Source organism: Balaenoptera ricei, chromosome 3 (genome assembly GCF_028023285.1).
Source record: "Balaenoptera ricei isolate mBalRic1 chromosome 3, mBalRic1.hap2, whole genome shotgun sequence".
In the NCBI taxonomy this organism is placed as follows: Eukaryota; Metazoa; Chordata; class Mammalia; order Artiodactyla; family Balaenopteridae; genus Balaenoptera; species Balaenoptera ricei.
The window spans coordinates 115273600-115300145 of record NC_082641.1 but is presented as its reverse complement, the minus strand read 5'-3'; the positions used below and the strand labels follow the sequence as shown (position 1 = coordinate 115300145).

General features: G+C 44.4%; 1 protein-coding gene across 1 annotated transcript in view; it reads left to right on the top strand.

Moving 5' to 3' along the window:
• The window catches only part of SPOCK1 (SPARC (osteonectin), cwcv and kazal like domains proteoglycan 1), a 556485-nt gene that overhangs the window by 259744 nt on the left and 270195 nt on the right, over positions 1-26546 (top strand). Inside the window, exon 3 of the mRNA XM_059917154.1 lies at positions 10165-10210. Coding sequence (XP_059773137.1) covers positions 10165-10210 — 46 coding nt within the window. The remainder of the gene's footprint in view (positions 1-10164; positions 10211-26546) is intronic.

Below are 26546 nucleotides of genomic sequence, written 5' to 3'. Positions count from 1 at the left end.
CCTGCTCTTATTCCTATATGATCAACGTTAACGTTGCTATCAATATCACTTGGATTTTTTGGACTGGATTTCAACTTTTTCATTTCAACTTCAACTTGATGCAGGTCCTGAATCTTGCATCAGATTTCTGCCAGCTGTGGTGAGCCAAGTCATGAAGTCTGTTTGTTCCTTGCGGCGACTCGGGGTGTTAGCAGACGTGGGGCGAGGCTGTCAGGCAAGGGTCCACCTGTCCTCCTTGGTCGATCCCTCCAAGGTCTTCTGCCGTCATCCCTGCTGGTGCCAGGTTCCCGTGACTGCCCCAGTTTAAGTTACACTAAGGGAGTTGCCCATTTCACTTTCCTCGGAAACCTCCAGGTCACGGAGCCTGAAGTTCTGAGTCAACGGGGAATTAATGGGGGAGTTGCGGCCCAAGATACTGGTGTAAAAGAAGCAACAGAGGTTGAGTGGTTCTTTCTTCACAGGAGGTGCTCACTGAGTACCTGTTGCAAGATGGGCATGTGCTGGGTTCTGGAGGTGTGGAGGTGAAGGTGTGCCGCCCCTGGCCGTGGGGACTGCCGGCTGTGTGGTTGAGCGGCGGGAGAGTGGTGGGCCACTGCAGAGCGTTTGCGTCAGTGCTCTGCTGGGGGCTGCACAGGGGGTGTAGACCACACGGCTGAGACGTCTTTGGTGTGGAGGGATTGGGCACGCGGAGGTTCGCGCACAAGGAGCATCGTTTAATCTAAACTGGGATTTGATAGAGCAGTGAATGAATGTTCATCAGAGAAAGGCGAGGAAGGGTATTTCAGGAACAAAAGGAGCAGCATGTGCAGAATTTCAGAGCTCGAAGTAAGCATGGCTGTCGCAGAACCAAGAAGTGGTTCATGTGGGGCTGGGGCGAAGCGTGTGGGCTGGGGTGTGGCTGCAGGGGGTCTGGAGGATGTCGCAGGGACTGCGCCTTGCAGGGTCCTGTAAGCTGCTCCTGGGCTTGGCCTTTGCCTGGGAGCTGTGGGGAGCAACTCGAGTATTTGATACTGGGGGCCGATGAGGACAGACGTCCCTTCAGAGGGTCCCCGTGGGAGCAGCATGGAGAACAGCCTGAGCAGGGTGCAGGGAGCGGAGGCTGGCTGGGCACGTGGTGGTGACCCGAGGGGCAGCTGGGGGGCCTGACTGAGGGAGGGGCTGTGGGTGCAGAGAGTGGGAGGTGTGACAGGTCCAGAGAGGGAGGGGGCCTGGTTGATGCCGGAATGGCAGAGGGAGGGAAGAGGGACCAGTCCAGCCTGGGTCCTGGCCTGGCCAGCAGGGAGCCCAGAGGTACCGTGTACTGAGCCTGGGAGGTGTTGAGGCCGGATCTGACAGTGGAAGGTGAATATAACTCTGGAAAGCTCCGGAAGCTGGGGGAAGGGAGGCCTCTGATGGGCCGCACCGGGTTTGCTGTTTGTGGTGGGCCTGATGGTCCCCTGGTCGCCTTTCAGTCACTGTGACTGAATCAGTGTGTAGCTTCCTTTAGCCAATGGGGGTTACTCATTAGAATCCTCTGAGGAACTTTAAATGTCCCATTGTGGAGGCCACGACCCAGACCACCGAATCAGCATCTCCCAGGTGGTGCCAGGCATCAGTGTCTGGAAGGGTCCTCAGTGACCCCAGCGGTCAGTCAAGGATGAGAACCACTGCTTCCCAGTGCCTGCGGCTGGCACCTCCCGTGCAGGGTGGGTGGGGAGGAAGGGGTGTGGTGATAGTTCATAGCCAGTGTTTTATACTCCAAAAGGCAGCATCTGGATGTCGATGGAGGCCTGCCGGCCTAGGGGGTGGTAGGAGTGGCATTCTCAGAAAGATAGAGGGACCTAATTAATTTGGAGTTCGTGATACTCGGACAGGGCTGGGCCTTCGGCAAGTACAGTTTGTATTTTCTGTAAAGTAAAGGTTTACATGCTCCAAGACGGCAAGGGCCTTACTTGGTGTGTCAATGAGATGGACCTTTTCAGGGTTCCTTCCTCTGTTTTCTACGTGTCAATTAATGATTATGTGGAAATTTTACCTGTTCAGAGCAGGTCCAGTCCACTTAACGGGGTATAGTGAGTCAAAATTGAAACTTAAATTGACTTAGAATTATATGATGTGTAATTGCTAACAATGGTTCAAAACACCTCACTGGTTGCACAGAACAGCTCTGTGGTGTAAGTATTATCTTTTTTTAATAGACAGGGTCACTGAATCTTAGAGAATGGGTGCCTGACCTTTAAACAGAGACGTGCCTGCAACTCATGCTTTCATATTTCACTGCATTTTTTCTAAGTCACTCTTCATTCATAAGACTAATAAAATTGCATGCATTTGAAATATTTCATAATTACTGTTCCCAAGTGCAATTGGTCTCCCTTCATTTGGGCCTATTTGGTAAGATTCAAATGCGCAAGAGTCACATTACTGAAATTTTAAGCATGTCATTGTTTCTATAAAGCCTGTTTCTCTCAATGTTTTTGAGACATGTCAATATTATGAACCTCTGGAGATGGACACAAAAGTGTACATTTTTATTTATTGAGTCCTTCTTTGTGCCTGGTAATACGCCAGTCACTTTGCCACATTGTCGCGAATCATGGTGACCCATCCTCCAAGGCAGGTGCAGCGGTCTTGCTTTGTGGATCAAGAGACTGCATCTCAGAAGCTGAGGGGTTTATGCAAGGCCAGCTGGCTGGTGAGTGTTCAAGGCAGGATGTGAACCTGTATCTGCTTCACAGCCTGTCCTGTTCGTAGTGTCTCCTCTGTCTTTGACACCATAGTCCTGCCTGCTTCACTCCCATCTGACATTCGGAAGCCCGCTCCTGGCTAGCTCAGGTGTTTTGATCATTTTGCTAACGAGGTCAAGGGTGTGGGTGGCTTTGCGTCTGGGGAGACGCCCCTTGTCTTGGTCAGAGTACAAATGCAGCATCGTAGGTCCATTTGTATTCCCAGAAGAAGAAGCCAGATATAGGGCACACTTTCTGGAATGGACCCCAGACTCAGTTTTTCTCTTTGAGAAAAGCCCAAATCAGCCGTCACTCCCCCTGACCCCAGCTTGGATGGACAGAAATGGACAGGCAGACATCATGAGGAAGGGGACTTTGTGGCAGTTATAATCCATTAATCACCTGAGGGGCCATGACAGTCCTATTCATTTTACATCCCAAGACCGTAAATCCACGTCTTTCTCAGGTTTTAGACCCCTTCAAGCTATTTTGGAGCTGCGAGACAAAAGAATTTCTTTGCAGAAATGCAGAAGGTCTTTTATTCTCGCTCTCTGATGTCACCTCGGGACTTTTATTGAATTTCACCCTTTGGACCAGTGTCATAGGAAATTAATCATTTGAAATTCTCAAAGATAATAATCATGCCTGCGTATTTGGGTTTAATCATGATGTTGCTATTTGTTCTACAGTAATGACACAGATCACCAGAGGACCCTCTGATTTCCCTGCACTTCACTTATTCCACTGAGAACCTAATGTTCTTTTCATGAACTTAGTGAACAAGGGGACCTTTTCAAGGGAGTGATGGTCGGGAAAATGTCTACCTGTGACCTTTCTAATGTTATGATAATTTGAAGTTTTGATGCAATTATCGAAAATGTTTACATTCCTTCCTATTGTTTGATGTGATTCTTTTATTTTTTTCTCATTTATAATGCTTTCGTACTCAGGAAGTTGAGGTAGGTTTTTGATTTTTCCACTGTGTATAGACATAGCATCAAAATAGTTGCCAAATAAAATGTAAATTTCACTCTAAATCCTAAATCTCAGTGGTAAATATTTGTTTTAGTTCAGTGAACCAGGACCACACACATTTATTTTTCATGGGTATATCCAGGGGATGCAATTTATCAAATGCATATAAACAGTCCATTTGCTGCTTTATCTTTTCTCATTAGTTACAGTACAAGTATGATTGTCAGTTATTATCTGTGTTTTACTGGTGGGTTATTTATTGAAAGAGCAGAGCAACTGACATTGTTATTTTCTAAATCATTTTGTCTGAGGCCTGCAGGACTTTATACCAAATGTCAGACCAATTTATCAATGAATCACTCTATTCAGGAAGAAAGTGATTTAGAATGTCTGTATAAACCTACACCCACCTGTCCTTACACGCACACCAGGAACAGTTATGGGCATTTCACAGGGACACAGAGATGTTAAAGCTGGAACAGCTTACTTAAATTATATACAGTTCGGCCAGGACTTACTGTGTACTGTTGAGTGTTGCCCTAGGGGAATGTGCAGGTGAGTAAGACCCATCCCTGTTCAGAAGTAGCCTGGGCCCAGGTGTGTGGGTGTGATATGTGCCAATGGAAGATGTATTAATGGCCCAGCTTCCAGTCTCTGGTGTACAGGGTTCGCATGAGTGGGGTCTGTGGAGTGATGGGGGGTGGGTGGGGGACCTCAAGTCACTGCCCAAGCTGGGCTGGTTGGTCGATCGCTTCATTCAGAAGGATTGTCACTGGGGCTCTTCACCGGGGGTGGGCAGGACAGGCCTGATGGAGAGGAGACCGATAGCACATTGCTTGCCCAGAGATGTGACTGGAAATAGCTCAGAGGTAAGGTGGTGTCTGGGAAGCTAGCTCCTTCCCAACAGATGGAATGTTTTGTATTTCTCAACAGCGTGATTAGTAGGGGTTTCCACTGCACACAAATTGAAATTACAGGAAAATTTCACATCATACAGCTGATGCACTTATATAATGTCATCTGGAAATCTCACATTTCCAGTGACTTCTATTATCATTTCAGAGATACTTTTCCCACCTGCCAGCCACCCCTCCTTCCTGTTCTCCCCAGTCAGTTAGTGTGAAAAATAACTAGTTTGCACTGAGTCCTTTGGAGAGCAGTTTGCCTATAGCCCCTTAACTAATCTCTTTGTAAAGGTTTGGGGTTTGATAAAGTGGGATTAACCTCCATCTAGGATCTATAAACCTGGCTTTAGTCCACCTGGCCCTGCAGGGCAATGCTTCTCCTTTTTGTATTTATCTGCAGGGGGTCTTCAGATGACCCCAAGGGGCTGCCTGCCCTCAATTCACCTTACTTCCTTCTGTACATGTCTCCACTGCTCACTCCTGGTCGAGACAAATGAGGCTTCCATTTATTTTCTAGGCTGGTAATTTTTATTACCTCAGGTAATCTTCAGATGATACTTCAGTGTTCAAACAACTTAGCTAAAATATGTGTGAAGGAGAAATGATCTGTTCCATGAGAGCTAAGTGTCTTTGATCTGTAGTAGCTAAAGCTGTAAGGTATATATAAATTACATCATCATCTTCATAAGTGGCAGTAAAGCAGTTGGATCTCAAAAGTGGTTTCCATTTGATTGTGCCCCTTCATCTCTTCCTCAGAGTTGCTTTGACATTCTTTGGAGCTGAAATAAGCATCTCTGGAAAGGCAGCCCCATGGGGAATAGTTGAGCTAAATTGCATCAGCCATTTGGGGGCTGTGGGACAGGGGAAGAAAAATTCAGGTTCCCAATCAAAATGGGCTAAACCCAGAGACTTTCCAATTCGTTATGACATCCATGATGAGGGGACTTAATCACTAAAATTATGGCAGGAATATTTTTGCATCATTTCATGGTAGGGAGGCTTAAAAGTTTTCTTGGAAGATGCATTATAGATCAGAATGTCCTTTGGTATGTATGTATATATACATATTTTATTAACATGTCCTGATAAATATATCCTTATTAATATCTATTATATATATAATATATACGTGTTATATATGTATATATTTTTAAAAGATTTCGCTTCCCATGGATGCTTATCAAAACTGGGTATCTCTAAAGTAGTTGAAAAACCAGAGTTAAATTCCTTTGCACCAGCCACTGGGTGCCAATAATTTCACAGGATCCAGTATTGTGTTTAGTAGAATATTTATTTAGTGAAATGAATATGGTTTTACCTCTTTTGATCAGCAGTGGAGGATTTAAAAAAATAATTGGGGCCATGATCATTCACACGACTCTCCCTCCACCACCAGCACCACTCCCTTCGTCATTCTAGACGTTATCATTTGTCGCTTTCTTACTGTGATCTGTATGCTTTTTTTTTTTTAATTTTTATTGGAGTTTGGTTGCTTTACAAGGTTGTGTTAGCCTCCACTGCACAACAAAGCAAATCAGCCCTACACATACAGATATCCCCTCCCTTTTGGACTTCCCTCCCATTTAGGTCACCACAGTGCATTAGGTAGAGCTCCCTGTGCTATACAGTATGTTCCCATCAGTTGTCTATTTTATGCATAGTATCAATAATGTATATGTGTCAATCCCAGTCTCCCAATTCCTCCCACCCCACCCCTTTCCCCCTTGATATCCATACATTTGTTCTCTACGTCTGTGTCTCTATTTCTGCTTTGCAAATAAGATCATCTATACCATTTCTCTAGATTCCACATATATGTGTTATTATACAATATTTGCTTTTCTCTTTCTGACTTACTTCACTCTGTATGACACTCTCTAGGTCCATCCACGTCTGTACAAATGACCCAATTTCATTCCTTTTTAATGGCTGAGTAATATTCCATTGTATATATATGTACTACATCTTCTTTATCCATTCCTCTGTTGATGGACATTTAGGTATGCTGACTTTTGATGTGTTTTTACTATGACTGTATGCTCACCTGGAATGTTTCATGATTTTGGACATAACTCAATATGCTCACATTTGAGAGTCTTTTAAAATTTATAGGTTCTTCCGGGTTTTAACAGTCCCTAAAGAGTTGGGTGATTTTCATTTTCGAAGTGGTATCATGAAATGGAATAAGCCCTTCCTCGTATGGTGAGAATTTAGAGGAAGACTGTTCTCTGCCCTGTCCAGCAGAGGCCTGATATAATTATCCTGTGCAGTGTAGTCCATAAAATATACATGCATGGTAACACTGCCATACTTCACTCTTCAGCCTGTAGAATGCACTAATAGGAGTTATTGAATTTAGTAAATGACTGTATCTAGGTATGCGAACTTCTATTTAGGTGTATGTTTTAAGAATTAACTGTTGCTGAGGTCCTTGCAAGTCATTTTTAAAAACTTCATCAGTAGAGATAAAATTACCAGTTAAGAGGCCAACACAGACAGATACACCTCACCTGGCAAGTGTGATCTAGTACGTCCACCATGCCTTCCACCACAGTCTGAATTTTAACAGACCACATCTTTATTGGGCCAGAAGGAAGATCAGAGGTGAGGGCTTTTCAAGTCCTGTGCTTTTCCGGTCTCTGGACCAGGCTCTGGGGTCCATGCAGCATAATGCCCTTAGGTACCGGGCAGCACCTGGGTGGTGTGGGGCTGGCACACTGCTTCCCACGGTGGGATTTGTCACTGTGAGAAAGGAGGTAGAAGCGTCAACAGCACAGCAAGTCCTGGGTCTGTTTTAGGATAACCTAAAATATATGCTATATTTAAAAATTTTAGATAGAAAATAAGATGAAGAGCTGGGCTGGTACCCCTGGATGTTAAGCCCTGAAGAAATGACCAGCCAGCCGTCCTTTGTCCCTTGAGCATACTGACTGTTAAGTGGGACTCAGGGGTGAGGTGAAGCTCTAGAAGGGCGTTCTTCTAGCTTTGGCTTTTTCCACACGGGTTTGGATGCTCGCCCACCAGACGTTGCCCCAGAGGCAGAGTGGATTGACTGGCACAGGCCCAGCTGCTTGGACTGCCCATGTCTGCAGACCTGGCTGGTCCACTGTGGAAGGCTGATCCGTGAACTCCGGCCGCTCACATTTGGACCTCACTGCTGCAGTGACCGCTAAGTGGCCCCCTTCCCCGTGCTCAGCGGCCATCCCCCAAGTGGGCTCTGGTGCCTCTCTCTCAGCTGTAGCCACAGCGGTCACACCCAAGGTTGTCCGGGCTGCTAGCTCATTGGGTTCTGCTTTGGCACCCGCTTTCCTAAGGCAGGGCAAAAGCAATCAGATGCAGGGAAATCATTTTCCTTCCCCACTTGGCCTTGCTGGGCAAGAGGCTGTTTGAAGGACTCATTTTGCATAATGAGCTTTGACTCAGGTGTACCTTCAGATTTGGGCAGCAGTTAGGCAGTATTATTACATGTGCAATGAGTTTTTAAATATTCTCATGCAGATAGCCACTTTTAGAGGTTTTATATTTAAAACCATGATTTTCCCCAAGAAATATGTAAAAATGGCAGTTATAGTTAGCCCGGAAATGTGGCAAGGTCCAGAAGAATACTTCACGTTCCATCCAAGTTATAACGTATGTTGAAATCACTAGGGAATATTCAGTTCTTGAGACTGGCTCAAACCTCACTTGGATATCAAAGAGAACGTGACATGTGAAATTAAAGCAAAGGAACTTGTCTTTGGCTCCAGTCCTTCCTTGTTAAACACACATCCTAAGCTTCCAAGGACTTCCATGTATTAGAACAGCATGTTCAAGTAGAAAATAGTTCACGTGATTTTAGATTGCGGTTGGGTGGTGCCATCCTCTGGATGTGCAGAGGGCACTGATGAACTGCAATTGGAAGGGCAGAGGTTTTGTTATGTTTTCTCCAGTGGTGAGGGTGAGTTCATCCTGGGTTATCTATTCTCTTGCCCTTGTGAACAGCAGAATGTCTGAGTCACTTGCTTATATTTAGTGCTGAGTATATTGGCCATCAAAGCTGAGAAATCAAGTGGTAAATTTCCCACCAATCATCCAGCACTTAACTTAGAATCATTAACTCTGGCTGCCACATAATTCAAAAGACTAGGATTATATTTAAAATAATAAATGGAGAGAGATGTGGCAGAGGGATTCTTTTAAACTTTCTCAGTGATATTTCATGGTGTAGACCTCAGGGACTTCCTAACCAGATGGGTGAGAAGACCAGTTATGCCATAAATTTAAAGCCAGAGCAAAGTGGGCCAATTCCTCGGAGTTAAAAATGATTTAATGCTGAATCCCCAGGATCTGGAGGAACCCATTCATGTTTATTCATGCTCTGGAAAATGGAATCACTGCCCAAGGAGCAATGTTCTGATTTTACTCTAAATCCAGTTTCCTAAAATCTATTTAAGAGCTTAGGTGAACTCAACCAGGATCTAATAAAGCCAGGTAATTGAATGACACAGAGGCCAATAAAATTCACAGGAGATGGTGTCAGAGATAAACAGCCGCAGGAGATGGCATGGACCATAGTTGAAACTAATTGTGCACTTTGATCTAAATGAACTTTTCTGGAAGAGACATCGAGGCCTCATTTTGGACAGCTTTCTGGAACTGCAGCATGCAGAGTACCAGCCGAAAACACATCCAGCAGATCATTTGAGTATATGCAGGAGGAAATTAACTGCATGGGGGCACATGCCCTAAAAATGGTGTGGAGGTGTTTTCCACGGGTGAGGCCTCTGCATGTTGCAGACAGTTGAGCTGAGCTCGGCCGCAGTGGGGTGGGTGAGCACTTATGGGGAGGAGGAAGAGCGGACAGTGGAGGTTTGGAAGGGAAGGGTTATTAGAAGTGGGGAAGAGGTTAATGTGACGATAGAGAAGTGAGTGACCTGGACCCTTGCAATTTCAAAGTAGTGAAGTGTCTAGCCTCAGAGCATAAGTCGAGGCAGGCTTCATGCAAGAAGGACATGGTTATGAACGAACCAGATTGGCCAGCCTTTGTGTTTTTATCTTTACACACCTGGGACACATGGTATTAAGCTGAATATATGCCTGTGGTTAATTCTCACATTTGAATGGCCCTCTGTTTTTTGGTTTGGGGAGTGTTAGAAAACTGGAACTGTGCACCAAAATTACATGTCTTCGTGTAGGAGGAATGTTGACAGTTGAATTATCAGTGGTTACAAACACAGAGGCTTAATCCCAAGTGAGAACAGCTAGGCATCACCACTAGCGGTATAATTGATAGCAAATACGTCTTGCACTTAGAAGGTGTCTCTGTTTATCTGTCGAAACAGGAAGAGCAGTGCTGTTTCCATATTAGGCTGAAATGTATTAACTCTTCCTAGTGTATAATCCATACAGTTTGAAAGACAAGAATTTAAAAAGTCAATTGATATTTTTGATTGCACGTGAATGCCTTGGAAAGATTTCTAAGCCCTTAGTGTTTTCCTTTGTGTTTTGGGAGGTGGGGGGAAAGGCAGCTTTTTATGCATTTATGTGCGAAGCTTCTTGAAATCTGACCTTTGTTTTCTATTTTTTTTTCCCTCATATAGGATGATTATTTCAGAAACTGGAATCCCAACAAGCCTTTTGACCAAGGTAAAGGATGCACTATTTCTTGCTGTATATTCCATGGGAAATGCTGTCTCATTTTTCCTTCCTTGAATGCTGATTTACTCTTCCCTTAAAGGCCAGCTAGCTGTCTTATTTTATTGACTTTTGTGGACTGAATTGAGTGGGGTGATAGAAATTATTTTTATCAAATTGGTTATTTGTCTGAGGTTGTCTAAGACAGATTAAAAAATGTTTTTATTGAATTGACCACTATAATCATTGGTTGGTTTTGTTAGAGAACAAACACATAAAGAAACAAAATAGTAAAATGCTTATCAGACTAACCCGGTGGATTGTTGGGCTGAGTCCAGTGATTTCATTCATGGAACAGACTGTTCCTGGAGACGCTGTCCAATTCACAGGAGCCACAAAAATGAAACTTTCTTGTCTAGAAATAGGCTAATCCCGGGAGGCTTTCAGGGGCGCTGATATTTCCTTTGTTAAATAACTTCATCATGTTTCTAAATAGAAGCTTGTTTCAGGGGCAGCTCACTTACCGCTTGGGTTTTAGCTTGGTCTTCAGAGGGCTCTTTCCTCTCACACCAGCAAGCACAAAGCCAGGCTCCTGAAGGCCATTGTAAATCTCTGTCCTCCTGTGAGTTATTTAAGACACAGCGAGGACCTGCTGTGAATCACATCCCTGTTTCTATTGTTCCATGTGGGGCTGCTGTTGGCGCCGACCCTGCTGCTGAAATGGTGGCAGATTGTACTTCAAGTACGTATATGCAATTAATGCTGCAACTCAGAGGGAAAATGTTACCTACCAAGTCTCAGAGGTTCACACTTCTGAGAATCAGCTTCAGTTCTGTAGATTGAGTATTTCATGTGGTCACGATGGTCAACTTGACACAAAGAAGTCAAGGAAAGCATTGACGTGTAACACGATAGAAGGCGCCCCTTTCGGCTCTCTCCTTTGTCACTTTAATGGGTCACTCCATCCGGACTCTGGTTTTCTTTTAAGCAAAATTGGCATTAAAATTTTCTCATAGACATTTAGCGTATGCCCTCAAGTAGTGCAACACTTTGTTCATTCATACATGCATGCATTCATTCATTCTCAAACATTTATTGACCTAGCACTCTGGAACAAGCACCAAGCCAGGTCCTGGGGATAAAACAGAAAACCTGTGGTGCCCATCCGGGAGGAGCTCAGAGTGGGGAGTGGGGAAATAGCTCAGTGAACAATTGCAGTGGGAGATGTGTTAATGGCTATGATGCAGGTATGTGCAGGTGAGACTATAGGTGGGAGACTTAGTGGGCATGCATGTGTGTGTTGTGGGCAGGTGCTAGGGAAGGCTTTCTTTTGAAGGCCCCGTCTGGGCTATACCTATGCCAGTGGGCTCCAAGGGCCTCACACTTCAGCAACTTTAAAAAAATTAAAAAAAAATTTTAATTGAGATATAGTTGATTTACAATATTGTGTTAGTTTCAGGTGTACAGCAAAGTGATGAAGTTATACATAGGTATAAATATTTTTTCCAGTTCTTTTCCATTATAGGTTATTATAAGATATTGAATATAGTTCCCTGTGCTATACAGTAAATCCTTATTGTTTATCTATTTTATATATAGTGGTGTGCATCTGTGAATCCCATACTCCTACTAATTTATCCCTTCCTCACCCTTTCCCCTTTGGTAACCATAAGTTTGTTTTCTACGTCCACAAGTCTGTTTCTGTTTTGTAAATAAGTTCATTTGTATTATTTTTTAGATTCCACATATAAGTTGTATCATATAATATTTGTCTTTCTCTGTCTGACTTATTTCACTCAGTATGATAATCTCTAGGTCCATCCATGTTGCTGCAAATGGCATTGTTTCATTCTTTTTTACGGCTGAGTAGTATTCCACTGTGTATATATACCACAACTTCTTTATCCATTCATCCATTGATGGACACTTAGGTGCTTCCAGTCTTGGCTATTGTAAATAGTGCTGCTATGAACATTGGGGTGCATGTATCTTTTTGAATTAGTTTCGTCTTTTCTGGATTATATGCCCAGGAGTGCGATTGCTGGACCATATGTTAGTTCTATTTTTAGTTGTTTAAGGAACCTCCATACTGTTCATAGTGCACCAATTTACCTTCCCACCAACAGTGTAGGAGGGTTCCCTTTACTCCACACCCTCTCCAGCATTTGTTATTTGTAGACTTTTTGATGATGGCCATTCTGACCGGTGTGAGGTGGTACCTCATTGTAGTTTTGATTTGCATTTCTCTAATAATCAGCAATGAGTAGCATCTTTTCATGTTCCTGTTGGCCATCTTGCTGTCTTCTTTGGAGAACTGACAACTTTAACAGTGACTGAGTCATCACAGTAAACCACAGTAAAACATATGAAGGTATTTGTAATTTAGAAATTTTCCATCAAAAATGGTCAAAATTTCTAAAAATTTCTCAAAAGGCTACACCTTCATGTTGGAAGAACACTCAGATGTAGAGCAACACGTTCCCTGCGTGTACCTGGTAAATGAGCCCTTCTGCAAACACCCCTTCCAGGATCTTTCTTATGGAGCTACTGCAGGTGATGGCGACCATGAACTGACGCTTTCCAGTCCAGAAAAAGATTTAGGTTCTAGTCCTGTAAGCATCAAATGTTGCCTAAATAAATGCCAAATTTACTCTTCCCCAAGGCCTGCAAACAAATACTAAAACTTTACCAAGGGACATTTTAATTTTTACTAATTCACATTGGGAAAGGTTATACATGAAGGTGGGCATCATTTGTCACTTCATATATGTAAATGATATATCTACATATATGATATAAATGATAGCTTCCTTTGAACATGCTATTTAAATCTGCCTAACCAAAAAGTCCAAACAGGGATTTTTCTCTCCAAGGAATGTTAGCGACTATATCCAGCAGCGTCCTGCCCCTGCTCCCTCTTTTCCTAGCTCTGCAGGCTTGAAAGCTCGATCTGCTGAGATAAATCCTTGCAGAAAACCTCATGACCTTCTGGGGTATAATTGAGGACCTTAGCTGAGAAGGCCCACTTTGTACCTCAGGTGTAGCTGCTGTTGGCTATTTATATCCTGAGCTGGGGGGAGAGCAGGCAGGGCTGAGAATAGCCTTCACTTAAAATATCGGCTCCAGCAGATGTCATCAATTACACTGGGTGCCGCTCAATAAAAATGGGAGGTTACTATATCAGCGCTGACGCGGCCTGGTGAAATATAAACCACTGGCATGGAAGAGATTGGGCGTTTCATCTTCCAGAAAATAGGAGGATTGCTGAACTCCAGTGGAGATTGTCAGCTGCAGAGAGAAGTCGTTTCCACTCCCAAGCTAAAAAAGAATCCAACGTGGTTCAGGCAGTTTTGTGGTTGGGGATGACTTTCAGTTTATAGAAATGGAACTTGCTGGAAAGCATGTTAGAGGGCCAGATGACAAGCATGTTCTGAGATGGAGGTGGAAGTGGCTTCATGATAGAGGTGGGTGTGAAGTGGGCTTGAAATGCAGGGGGAGAAAAGGGGAAGGAAGGCCATACACGGGGGATTCTGGTAGAGAGTAGCCAGACAGGGGGATTTGAGGCAGGCTGTGAAGGGCATTTCATACCAATCTATGAAGTTTAAACTTTGTTTTCTTGGCAGTGGGGACCCATAGAAAGTTTTTGAGCAGAGGAGTGACAGGTTGAAGGCAATACTTTAGAGGACCTAGTTTAGTGGCTCAACAGCAGTGATTCGGAACCCAAGACACACCTGCTAAATGTTGCCCCTCCTACCGACTCTTAGGTAACTTCTCCATTGCATCATTCACTGTCTTGGATCCCTGGGCTTTGGTCACAGATGGTCAGACTTAACCATTCAGCTCTGTAGCTTCACCTCTGAAATGCCCTGTAGCTCCTGACTGCCTCAAGTATTGGTGTGAATAGTAAGGACACACGTAGTATTCAAGAAATAGTTACTTCCCTGTAATTGCTCTTTCTGCTGAAGGATAGTTACTGAACTTTGAACAACAGGGCTTCACAGAGCAAGCACTTATCATGTAATGACTTCAAGGTAGTTAGAAGAAAAGCGCCTGGCTGGAGGTCTCCTTCCACAAGGCTGAAAACGTCTTTAACGTGTTATCTTTAAGAGGATCACGAATGCTTCTGTCAGCGGAGTATAATAGCTATCACCTTGAGGCTTTTCTAAGAATTCTCTCGGAGATTTGGATAAAGTAGTCTATCCTTTTTGATTGTAATGCCACATCTCCTCACACAAGGGACAGACTGGGAGTTCAGAATAGAAGGCAACAATTATTAACTCAGGTGAGGAATTTCCTTTGTGAAGTCCACAAAGACAGATGCCCTGCGGGGAGCTGGACAGGCTGTATAGTTCAAGAGGGCAACTGGCAGATGCAAACGGCTTCCTGTCTTATATGGGCAGGAGGAGTGGAGGCCCTCAGAGTGGACCTCTGCGGGAGGCTGGCCGAGCCTGGAGGGCTCTGGAGTGATTCCAGAGTTTTGGGTGGCCTCTGCCGCTTTTGCCTTTGGCACCTTCCCTCCACTGGCCCCTAGCAAACCTGGAGCACAGAGTGGGTGTTGAGCAGACGTGAGTTTTATGCTTCTGAAAGTGGCATCTGGTCCAGCAAGATGCTTCCCCAAGAAAACAGTCCCTGCGCAAATAAGTTTGGGACACACATATGCTCTGTTCATCTCGTGGAGATTCACAGTGTTTGTTAGCAATTTAAAAGCTCTAAGAAGTCTTTTAGTCAAGAAGCCCATTTAACGTACCATGTGCTAAATTTGCCTTTGACCACATGCTTTTGCTGTTATTTTTTTCACACCATACCTGTCATGTCCCCAGCAAAAGTGGTATCTTCTGTGGGATACACTTTGGTGAGTGCAGTATGGGGTCCCGGGGTTTGTAGTCAGATTCTCTAAATTTGGAACTTGACTCTGCCAGTTACTAGCTGTGTGATTCTAGGCAAGTTGCTTAACCTCTCTGATTCTAAGCCGTCCCGTCTGGAAATGGTAACAATAAGAGCACCGAGAGGATTAAATGAGTTAATGTGTCTGGCAGATAGCAGGTGCTCTGTTAAGTGTTGTTTTAGCCAGCAATTGATCTTTTTCGCTCCCTCCTCTTCCTGTCTAGCTGCCTTTCCATGTTGCTTCCCTCCTTTCCCAAGCAGGTTTTCTTTCTTTCTTCTTGTATTCCCTCATGGGGGCGCTCACAGTTGCAATGCTCTGGAGCTCCCGGGCTAAATTAGAGCTGACCTGTCTTACACTAGGCAAGTCATTGCCGTTGCACCTCCACATCCTCATTATTGGGGCTGAAAAGGTTCAGGCACTTAATGCTCATTCATTCATTCATTCATTCATTCAACAGGTACCGAATGCTGATGTTTAAACCCCCTACGCTAGATAGTAGGGACCACACTAAAGAAGGTCTTTCTTGGGACACTCGGGATTATAAATCATTAGTCATCTGTCCAAGTTCTCACACCAGCACGGAGTGTGTGTCCGTACTGGGGGTGACGGGGTGGGGAGCAGGGACAAGTGCTGGTGGGGGTGGGAAAGTGAAAAGTATTGGCCTGGGAAACTGGGAAGCTCATATGATGTCAACTGTTTACCCTAGTGACACAGGGCAGTTTTAGTCGGGATGACAGTTTTTGCGACCCCCTGGCCTCACTCAGTCTGTGTCTGTTGACTGCGGATCAGGGTGCCCCCAGCCTTAGCTGATCAACATTCCTTTCGGGGAGACGCTGAGGATGCAGTCTCACAGATCCTCTTTTTCCTTGGAGTCGGGTGGCTGATGAGGAAGGTTATTCAAAGGGCCTGGAGGGGAAAGAGAGAATTGGTTGAACCACAGTACTGTGGTACAAAAATAAAAGGTGTTGCTTTGGGGATTCACCGAGGGAGGGGATGAACAAGGAGCAAAGTGAATTCTAACAGGCAGCTTCAAAACTTCTAGACCAGTCCTTTGTGAAAAAGAAAATCGGAGCTAATTCATAATGCTTTTGCCAAGTAAAACGTTTTTATTGTTGTTGTATTGCGGGGTTGAGAAGGTAATTTGTGTATAAAAGCATTGCATCACTTTAATATAAAATTCTGATTACCTGAAGATGTCCGAAGTGATGGAATGCAAATTAATCTAGGTTCCATACTGCAGCCATGGTCTGCTCAGGAAAGAACCCACTGATGTACTTGGGTAAGAAGTTCCACTTGATGGGACAAACCATTTTAGGAAAAATGGCTGAAGGGGATTTATCATGGAACTTTTTCTGAGACCAGTGGCTTCCTTTAATGTGGCATAAATGAATGTTTGAGGTAAAGTGTGGAGGTGTTGGTTTAAAGGATAACGTTTTTCCTTCTGGAGTGAATATTAATCATTTTTCCTCCAGAGCGGCCCGGCTGTGACTAAATCTCAGATGATGCTGGTGATCTTCAGAGCAGAATATGAACTCGTAGAAATTGATCTCCAGATAAAAATGAAGCTCCGAAAGGCAGGGTCCCCTTTCATTTATGCTGTTCACTTGAGTAGAATAAAAGAAGAAAAACCTTGCCCTTTGACTTTCAATCTATTATACCAAGATCCTGACAAGCTCAAATCCTCACCAAAGCCCCGAACTGTTTTCAGGCAAAAATTCTAAAACTTGAAAGGAGAGAATTCTTCCTGTGTTCCAGCCGTGTTTCTGGAGCCAGAGCCCCGTGGACCATCACAGCAACATGTTTTGTCCAAATTTTAAAGAGCTCCTGGGGGAGCCAAGATTGCTTATTTCTAATATTTTTCTTTAGAAGGAGATTTCTTTCCCTCTAGATTAATCTGAAATTTTACATGATAGGCTTTATAGAAATCTTAAATCCCCATAGCTTTCCTCTTGATGTGGAATTTAACCTCACCCCAAAAGGAGCCTCTGATTCGCATTTGTAGGGCCTTGAAAATTTTTCAGTGTTTAAAGATCTGTTCATCCTATCTGATCCTTCGGGCTACTGATTCTCAGAGGCAGCTGGCCTGGTTTGTGGGAAGCATCTTAATTTTCTCCGGGTTCCCTCATGTTTGGTCTGGTTGGTTCCTCCCTCTCACCTTGGCCTTTGCACATAAGTTAAGGACCATTCTCTCCCCTTAACAGAAATACCTCCTGTTATTTAAAATTACCGATTCCTGCCCCAGACATTCACACCTCACTCCAGCCACCTCAGCCTCTCACCTCCTGCCATCTCTTCTTCTCTTTCTTGGTTATGACCATACAATGGTTACTATTTTTAAAAATTTAAAGTATTGATTTTTAAATTTTCCAAGTCAATTCTGCCAGAGAAGCAGCAGAAAACTGTTAATTCAAATATTGGTTTGCTCCTTGTTTAACTCAGCCTATCTGCTTTGAAGTTAGATCAAGTTGAAAGTTTTATCTTCCATCTCTGGCTGCCTTTGCCTGTTTGCTTATTTTAAGGAAATAAAACATCAGATATAAGACTGAAATCCCCCAGGGGCCCCTCCTTGGTCCTCTTTCCCATTTTCTTTTCTTTAAAGGTGACCGTATCGTTAACATGCTTTTCTTTCCGTGTTCTTGTCCGTTTATGTCATACGTGCATGTCTACAAACACTGTTATACATATAGAAATGAGTGTTTTCTCCTCTAACCTGTTTATTTCACTGAAAATCGTTTTCGATTGGTTAGCTGTCGATACAGTTAATTCCTTTATATTGTGATGTTCTGTGGTACTAATATGCTCCAATTTATCCACTTATTCCCCTGTTGGTGGACATTTATGTTGTCTCATTTGCTTTGCTGTTGGAGCTGCTTTCTCCTAGCATTTCTAACACATGCTGACTGATTCGTCCATCCAGCCCCTTGGCCTGGAGAGTGTGGTGTCCCCCAACGGAGGCCGAGGTGGGACAGGACTCTGCCACTCTTAAAATGTGTGACTTCAGGCAAATCACTGGCCTTTCTTGACTTCTGTTTGCCCACCTCTGCGATAAAAGGGGTGGGCCAGGTGGCCCCTGAGGTCCTTTCCTTCTGATAGCCAAGCTATCATGGTTTCAGGCAATGTAGAATCTGTGTATGTTTTCCTCATGAAGGAAGGAAAAATGAAAAATTTGAAGTCTGATGCTCTTATTTCAAAGGTCACAGTTTAACCAATGAGGTATGAATATCGCTTCAATAAAACCAATGGAATTAAATGAGCCTTTTAACCATCAGGGGTGGGGAGGGAGGCTCAGAATAAAAAGCAAAAAGGACCAAAGCAGGAGGTACTTTGTTTTCTGACAGAGTCCTGAGGGCACTGCAAGAGGTGGAGGAAAGAGCCAGGGTTTAGAAGGCTCGAGTTCGAATCTCGGCTCCCCCGTGAATGTTGGACATCCACTTGAGGCATCTGACTTATCTAGGCTAACGATATCCATCTGGTGGACATTTGTGACGACTGTGTGAGCTCATGATTGCAGAGAGCTGGGGAGTTGGTATGTGGCGTGTGCCCAGGAAAGCTCAGTTTCTTCTCGGCTCAGCCCTGCCGGGGACCCCTGTGCAAGCTCCATCTCCTCACAGGAGCCTGCCACTGTGGGTGTTAAGTTCCCTGCTTCCTCTGGCTCCTCTAGCAGCTGCCAGCACCCTGGCCCTTGAGAACCAAGGAGCCAAAGCCATTCTGGGTTGTGTTCCACCCTTTGGATGGAATCACGAAGGCTAGTAGAATTTCCCGTGCAATTATGGGGCGCTGTGGCTTTCTATTACTGTGTTTAAGAGGTTCTTTTAGCACGAACAGATCCATTTAAAAGACATGTTTATCACCTTTCCCCAAACTCATAAAACGTAGTGTTAGTTTTATAAAAAGAAAAAAAAAAAAAAAAAAAAAAGAAGCAAACCCAAACCTTCGGCTATTCCATCTGCTAGAACAACAGCCCCTGAATTAGCTACATAGTATTTGTTGAGTCCTAATGAAACAGCCTTGGTTTGGGGAAATTCTCAGTAGGGGAAAAAATGTTGGTAGAATTTTTAAATGGATCAGTAATGCTGGTTAAATTGTCCTCACTGGAGACCGGAGAGTGGATGAGAGCATTTTCCCAATGGGAGATGGCTGCCGGAGAAGCACTCGCCAGAGTCACCTGTGCCCCATAGCGCTTCTGCCTAAGATCCAGAGTTTTCTTCTGTTAAGTTCTTCAGTGTGTGTTATGTAACACTTCATTGCTGGAGGCCTATCCAATGTTTGTCCTGCCCTAATAACCGTGTATGATGAAAGGCAGTGTGAGGTATTGGGAGGACCCTGGGCATTGCAGTCTCAAAGATTGAGTTCAGCTCCAGCTCTTCCCTCTAATAACTGTGTGTACCTAGGCAAACGCTTCACTTCTCTGGGCCTCAATTTCCTTATCTGTAAAATAGAAATTATGATGTTTTTCCCAGCTGTGACATGAAGGGTCTGTAAAACTCTGGATGTAGTGCCTGATCCAGTCTTATTATCACGTACATGAGAAAGGCAATAAGGCTTTGGTAAAAGGAGGAGGGTTGGTGTTTTGTTCTGGACTCTCAGTGTGAGAGGCTCTTAGGGGTTTTGATGTGTCTGCTTCTCCTTTTTGGTTTGTGAGCTAATTGATCAGTGAATTGTTCCCTGATCACTTAGTAGGTGCTGAGTTGGTTTCATGCAGGAACATGATGAGGAATGTGACGGCAGCTTTCTTCGGGGCGCTTGTAGTCCGTGTAGCCGAGACAGAGACAGAGGGACACGTGAAAAAAAATAACCCAGGGTGTGTGCTTGGGACGCCCAGACAGAGTCTTGCAGATGGGGGCGCTCAGGGGATGGGAGAGCCAGCCCTTCCTGGGTGGGAGTCAGGAAAAGGATGATGGAGAAAGTGACCTGGAGCCTTTCTAAGGATGGGTAGATGCTGGGAGGTGAGCTGGAGGGACAGCCTCTGACGGAAAGAAACGTTTCCTGATGGGTGAGACTTCGGTTACCAAAGAAGTGAAGTTTGATAGGATGCTTTAAAAAAATACATTTATTAAGAGAGAGGAAGAAAATGTAAGTCATGACTTCAGTAGGCTGCTTCTGTCTGTCGCCAGTTATCTCTCCAGATCCTTCTGATGTTGAAATACCCCTAGAGTGGGGACTGCAGACGGTGAGGTAGGTCTGGTGCAGGAACACTGGGGGTGGGGCGTGGGGTCTGGGACAAGCCAGCACCTACTCCACCTCCAGAGAGTGAACGTGACCCGGCTGTCGCCGAGGGTGGTCCTGAGGGTGCTGGGGCCCAGCATCGCCAGGACTTCTGCTTGCTGCAGAGGAACGAGAAATGAAGAAGTCTTTGTATGTGGGTACAAACTCCTTATTCGTCAGTATTAGCAAATAAATCCATTATTTAAAAAAAAAAAAAAAAAACGAGAAGAGGGTAAACATGTCCTTGGACTGTCTGTGGATTCTCCTAGAGGAGAGCCGAGGGTCTCGTTGTCAGACCTCGTCTCTCGCCTGTGGTGTGTAGGCTCTGGAGGCTGATGAGTCCTTGGGGTGCCTCTGACCTGGAACAGCAGGGTGGCCCGAGGGTAGAGGCAGCGCCTGGCAGAGCAGGGGCACGCGGCCTGGATGGAGTCATTGTTGCCAGGCTACGATTAGATGCCAGGAGGCCTGCAGCCACGTGTAATGAGCAGGGGAGCCTGAATGCTGGGCCGACCTCTGGGTTATTATTGCTGTTTCTCTGCGGCCTCCCACACCACTTGCAGATGGATTGTTTTAATCTCGAGAAGAGGGAAACACACCCCTGCCCTCCTCTCACGTGCATTCAAGCACTCACACAACTCACACGAAATAGAGTGCTATGGGGATTTAGAGACACAAACCGTGTCCCAGAGAGCCGGAGCCAAGTCCCTTTGATCTTGTGGTGATCATGTGAGGTGCTGAGTCTCCTCGCCGTGGGGCAGCTTGGGGCAGGGCTGTGGGCAGTGCCATCCCTGAGGAGCCCTCAGCAGGAGGTGAATGCTGTGTACAGCAGTTGGCCCTGCGCTGCCCCTGCTCTTCCTTGGCCAAAAAATATTGGTAGAAAGGGATCAGAAAGGTGGGAAATGTCAGATGCCCTGAATGCCAAGAGGAGAAGACCCCCAGTTAGGTGGAGGGTGGTCCTTCTGAGCCGACATTCTAGCGACGAAGTGGCCCAGGGTTTGTGCCACCCACGAGCCCTGGCCTCTACTCCAGCCCCTGTCTTTCCCCCTAACTTCAAAATGTGGAGATAACTTCACTTGAGTTCTCCTGCTATATTCACTTCAGGTCTGTAAATGCTCAGTTTCCGTGCAGGAACTTACTTGAAATGTCACTCAGCTGTCCTCAGATTTGTAACCAAATGATGGTAACCTGACATTTCTGTCTTTTTTAAAAAATATGTTTTTTCTGTCTCATTCTTGAAAGGGTAACTTTCAGGAATTTATAATATCAGGTAATAAATGAATAGATGACAGTATTTGGATCTAAGGAAAAAATGTGAGTGAATTAAATAAAGCTGCAGCAAGGGTAACACTCAAAACACACGCACAGTACATTTCTGTGCACTTCTAGAGCGGGCCCTGGGGCTTCCTAATAACCAAAGGAAGGAAGGAAGCACACGGCCTTATGTGCCCAGGAGATGAAAAAAAGGCAGCTTTTCATGAGAAATACAAGGTGTTCCTGGTATGGAGACCAGAGATGCCTTCCTTCAGTGAGTTCTCAAAAAGGGAGTTGTGTGGACATGGACCACTTTCTTGACAGTGTCTGACAGTAAATACCACAGTAAATTTTTACCATTGCTTCCTCCAGGATCTCTCGGTGTATGCCAGTGGCATAGTGCCAAAGTGCAGTTCTATAAGGTAATTCGATGATAAGCCAGGCTAATAAAGAGTACACAGTCTTCTAAAGGTCTGGCTTGATACATGGATAAAATTGACAACATCCGGAAGAATGGATGGCCTGTCTCCATCAGAGAATACTCTGATTGTTTTGTTTCTGGTAACTGATTAGCATTGGGAACAGAGAGTTCTGGGCTTTTCCTGGCAGAAACAAGGAGTTCAGATCATCTGTGCTGCCAATTAGTGGAAGCAAATGGGTCTCCTTCATCAGCCAAGTGGTGGGTAGAGCCAATGTCCTCAGTCAGACATGCAGAATCCAACCCAGAACTATGATACCTGAACACAGAGTCACCTTCCTGCATGCCAAGCCTGTAGGTGAATTCAGACCCACAGACAGTGGATGATTATGAACATCAGCGTTCTGCCCTATATACCACTGGAACCGCAGGGGGTCACAGAGATGTCACATGGGAGCTTTATAATGTGATTTAGGCTTTACGAGGATGGGAAATGCTTTCCTTGCACACACTTATATATTTACACCCCTGTTTCTCAAATGTGGGCAGATGCTGATGTGCTCAATAAAATTGACATTTTATTTAGAGGTATTACCTTTACGGTTACCTTTATGGAACTTACGGTTACCAGGGGGGAAGGATGGAGGGGGGAGGGATAGGGAGTTTGGGATGGACATGTACACACTGCTGTATTTAAAATGGATAACCAACAAGGACCTACTGTGTAGCACAGGGAACTCTGCTCGATATTATGTAACAACCTAAGTGGGAAAAGGATTTGAAAAAGAATACATACATGTGTATGTATAACTGAATCACTTTGTCGTACACCTGAAATTAACACAACATTGGAGTATCAACTGTACTCCAATATAAAATAAAAAGTTAAAAAAAAACTATTACCAAATTCATATTAGATTTAGTTGTTATGAAATTCTCAGCCATCAACAGAACTATTAGCATGATAGCTACCTTTGGAGGGTGAAGGGGAGGGTGCCGTTTACAGGTGTTTTTTGACAGTTGAAAAGGGGTCCTCATGGTAGAAGGATTTGGGCATATTGCCACAGCACATAGACACAGGAATTTTATTCCGGAATATTTTCAAACAAGTGTTGTGAAGCAGTCATTGAGAACTCAATAGAAACTCATAGAATGCCTAATTTTCAGCCATGTCTCTTCTCAGCAGTACTGCTAGGATAAATTATTTGAAAAATAAAGATATATATTTTTCCCTTAGGAAAAAATACAATTTGGGGGTGTGGGCCATATAAGTGTCGGCAGGCATCTGCTAATAATGATGATTTTCACTTTTAGAGAGGTCAGTCCTTTCTGTTAGTGATGGGCCTGGAGGAGAAAGTCCCAGTTAGTGATGACAGAATTACACTGCCAGATTAGGGGTGAACATTCATCATTCTGTTGTCACAGCAAGGTGTAGATTTCTTCATCCAGGAAAGGTTTCAAGTGCTTTATGTATAGTTTTGAAAGTAGGAGTGGGGTGATAAGACACAGGGATGTGGGCCAGTCGCCATATTAAGCCAGCACAGCGCATGGCGTTTTGAACTCCTTCTGGTATAATAGCTGCACTTGGATATTTGTTGGGTTGCTTGTGGAGAGGGAGTTGAGGACGCCGTCTGGCTCCTCAGGACAGCCCTGGAAGCAGTGGGTGGGAGTTGCAAAGTGACGGACTTTGGCTGAGTTCAAGTTTGGCTGTTTTACAGCCCAAGCTGTGTGGGGACGGGATGGGCCACCTCGGGGTAGGTGGGGGTAAAGTCACCATTGCTGGGATATGCACACCTAAGACTGGCCAACCACCTGGTTGAGGGAACCAAACTCTGGATGGGGGCAGGAGCACTTACCATTGACATGGCTTCTGACTTTGAGTTGATGTAGTTCTAAGATAAGGCAGGTCTGTTGAGAAGCGATCATTTATTTTATAATAGAAATTATCCCCTCTAGGGTTTACTCAAACAACTTGCCTGATTGGTACATCTGAGGTGGAGTCAGTTTACCAAAGCTATGTCTGCGCAGCTGTGTATAGATTCCTGATCAGTAGGTGGGGTTGATCAGAGGTGATTGAAGCCTCATTCATTGCAAAGACAAGGGACTGAGAAAGTAAAATGGCTGGCTTACTGAGTGTTCCTAGTAAAGGAAAGTAATATATCTAGTCAGTTGAAGGCTTCGGTTCCTGCATTCCTGCACACTGCATTTGAATAGATTCTGTTGTCTTTGGCAAGAATGGCTGGGGAATAAATGGCCCTGGTGCTATGTTTTATTTTGCCAGAGCCATAGATACAGGCATAAATTTCCAAATGCACTGTGATTTATCAGCATGAGACTCACGTAGAGAGATCGGTGTCCTCTGTGGAGAAAGAAAGGTTTTTGTCTTACATTCAGATGATGGAGCAAGGGGGAGTGAATAAAGTGGGTCTGGGGAAGCCTTCTTCTTCACAGAGAAGCCAGGGAGGGCCTGTAGGAATAGATTAGGCTGGTCTCCGCCCTCCAGGAAAGCCTAGAACCTGCCGTGGGCTGTTGTCCAGATTCAGAGTCTAGCGCCACATCCTTGGATCCCCTCCCACAGCCCCAAAGGCATGCTTTGACAAACGCCTGTCATCTGACTGAGCTTATATTGTTGGAGAAATCTGCAGTGCAGGCAGGATTAAATGTGGTTTTGTTAGCATATCAAATGATGACTCTCGAGATATTTAGAACCTTGTGCTATCTCAGACACCAAGGAAGAGACCCTGCAACTCTCAGATAAAGATAAAGCAGAAACTAACAACAACAACAAAAAGATGGATTCTTGTGTGTTGGGAAAGTATGTGCCTAGTGTCAACACTGATCGGTCTGCTCTGGAGGAAAAACGGGAGGGACCATCCCTGCCTCTAATGCCATTCAGGCTGAGCCATCAGGTCAGGGGAGGGAAGTGGGGTATCAGTCAGAAATGATAATGCCCACGCCTTGCTTTCCCTCGGAAGCACTTGGGAAAATCAAGGGCTAGCACGTTGAAAGTCAAAATTGTTGTCTTCAGGGGGTCCACCTCCTTCTTTATGCTGTCCCATGGAGAACACAGACTCACTGAATTGCATTCTACACCTTTTCATTGAACAAGCAGAGTTGCCTTGAGCCAAAGTGGAGCCCAAAAAGTCCTCCCGAGAGGGGCCTGGTGAGTCCCCACTGTGCTGTTGCTTCTCCGGAAAGCAGACTCGTCGTGTAACTAGTCTTTACTTTTACCAAACTGCTTTGGTAGAGTGATGATAGAAAAAGTCATACACTTGGAGGCTGGGGACTAGTAAAGCACTTGTCTAAATATATTAGAGAACGAGAATAAGGCAGACCTAGGATATAAACTCAAGCCTATCTAATTCCAGGTTCCTACACTATAGTAAAATCACTTCATACATTTTTCTGCTTATATAATGAAATAGAGTACAGAAAGGACCTAGCACATATAAAGTACTTAACAAATGTTAGGAAGACTTTAAAAGGGAGGAGAACAAACCATGATTGGTGGCCTTCCCTTATCTCAGACTTTCTTTAGTAGTAGTTGTTATTACAGTAGCAGTCATGATAATATTTACAGCTAGTGTTTATTGAGTGCTGACCATCAGGCGTTTTGCTAAAAATTTTACATTCATCGTCCCAGTTAAGACACTTCTGGTTGAATATGAGGTTAACCTGTGGGTTTGTCATAATGGCCTTTATTATGTTGAGGTATATTCCTTCTATACTCATTTTATTGAATTTTTATCATAAATAAATGTTGAAACTTGTCGCATGCTTTTCTGCATCAATTGAAATGATCATGTGATTTTTTTTTATCCTTCATTTTGTTAATGTGGTGTATCATGTTGACTGATTTGCAGGTTGAACGACCCTTGCATCCCTGGAATAAATCTCATTTGATCATGTTGTATGATCCTTTTAATGTGGTGTTGTATTCGATTTGGTCATTTTTTATTGAGGAATTTTTGTATCTATGTTCATCAGTGATTTGGGCCTGTGATTTTTCTTTTTTGTGTGTTGTCCTTGTCTTGTTTTGGTATCAGGGCAATGAGCCTTACATGAACAGAGGAATCAGGCGAGTTATGAAGGGCCCGTTTATCAAATGTAAGGAGTTCAGGTGCAAGAGACCACGGACCGACCCAGTGATTCAAGAGCAGGAACAGGTTAGAAGGGGAGAGCTTGGTGACCCAAAGGAAAAGGATTACGTCACTGAACGCAAAGTTGGAGTAGAAACATTTGCATGTTTGCATTCATGCTGTGCCCCCAGCAACAGGTCATTATAGCCATGAAACCCTGCCTACTTGGTCTGGTCTCAGGAGGTAAGCAGGGATCAGACTGGTAGTTCTTGGGTGGGAAACCAGGTGAGATTGGTCTGCTTAGCGTCAGCATGGATCCAAGACGGAGTCATCCTATCCTAGATCTAAACTGTGAGTCCACTTTATGACCTTGGGGAGGTTACTTAACATCCCTGACTTCAGTCTGTAGGTTGGAGAAGGCTAAAACTACCTTATTTGGTTGCATTCAGAGATTAATTGAGCAAAATGTATATGAAGGTTCTACTTTGATGCCTGCCCATGGCAGGAGCT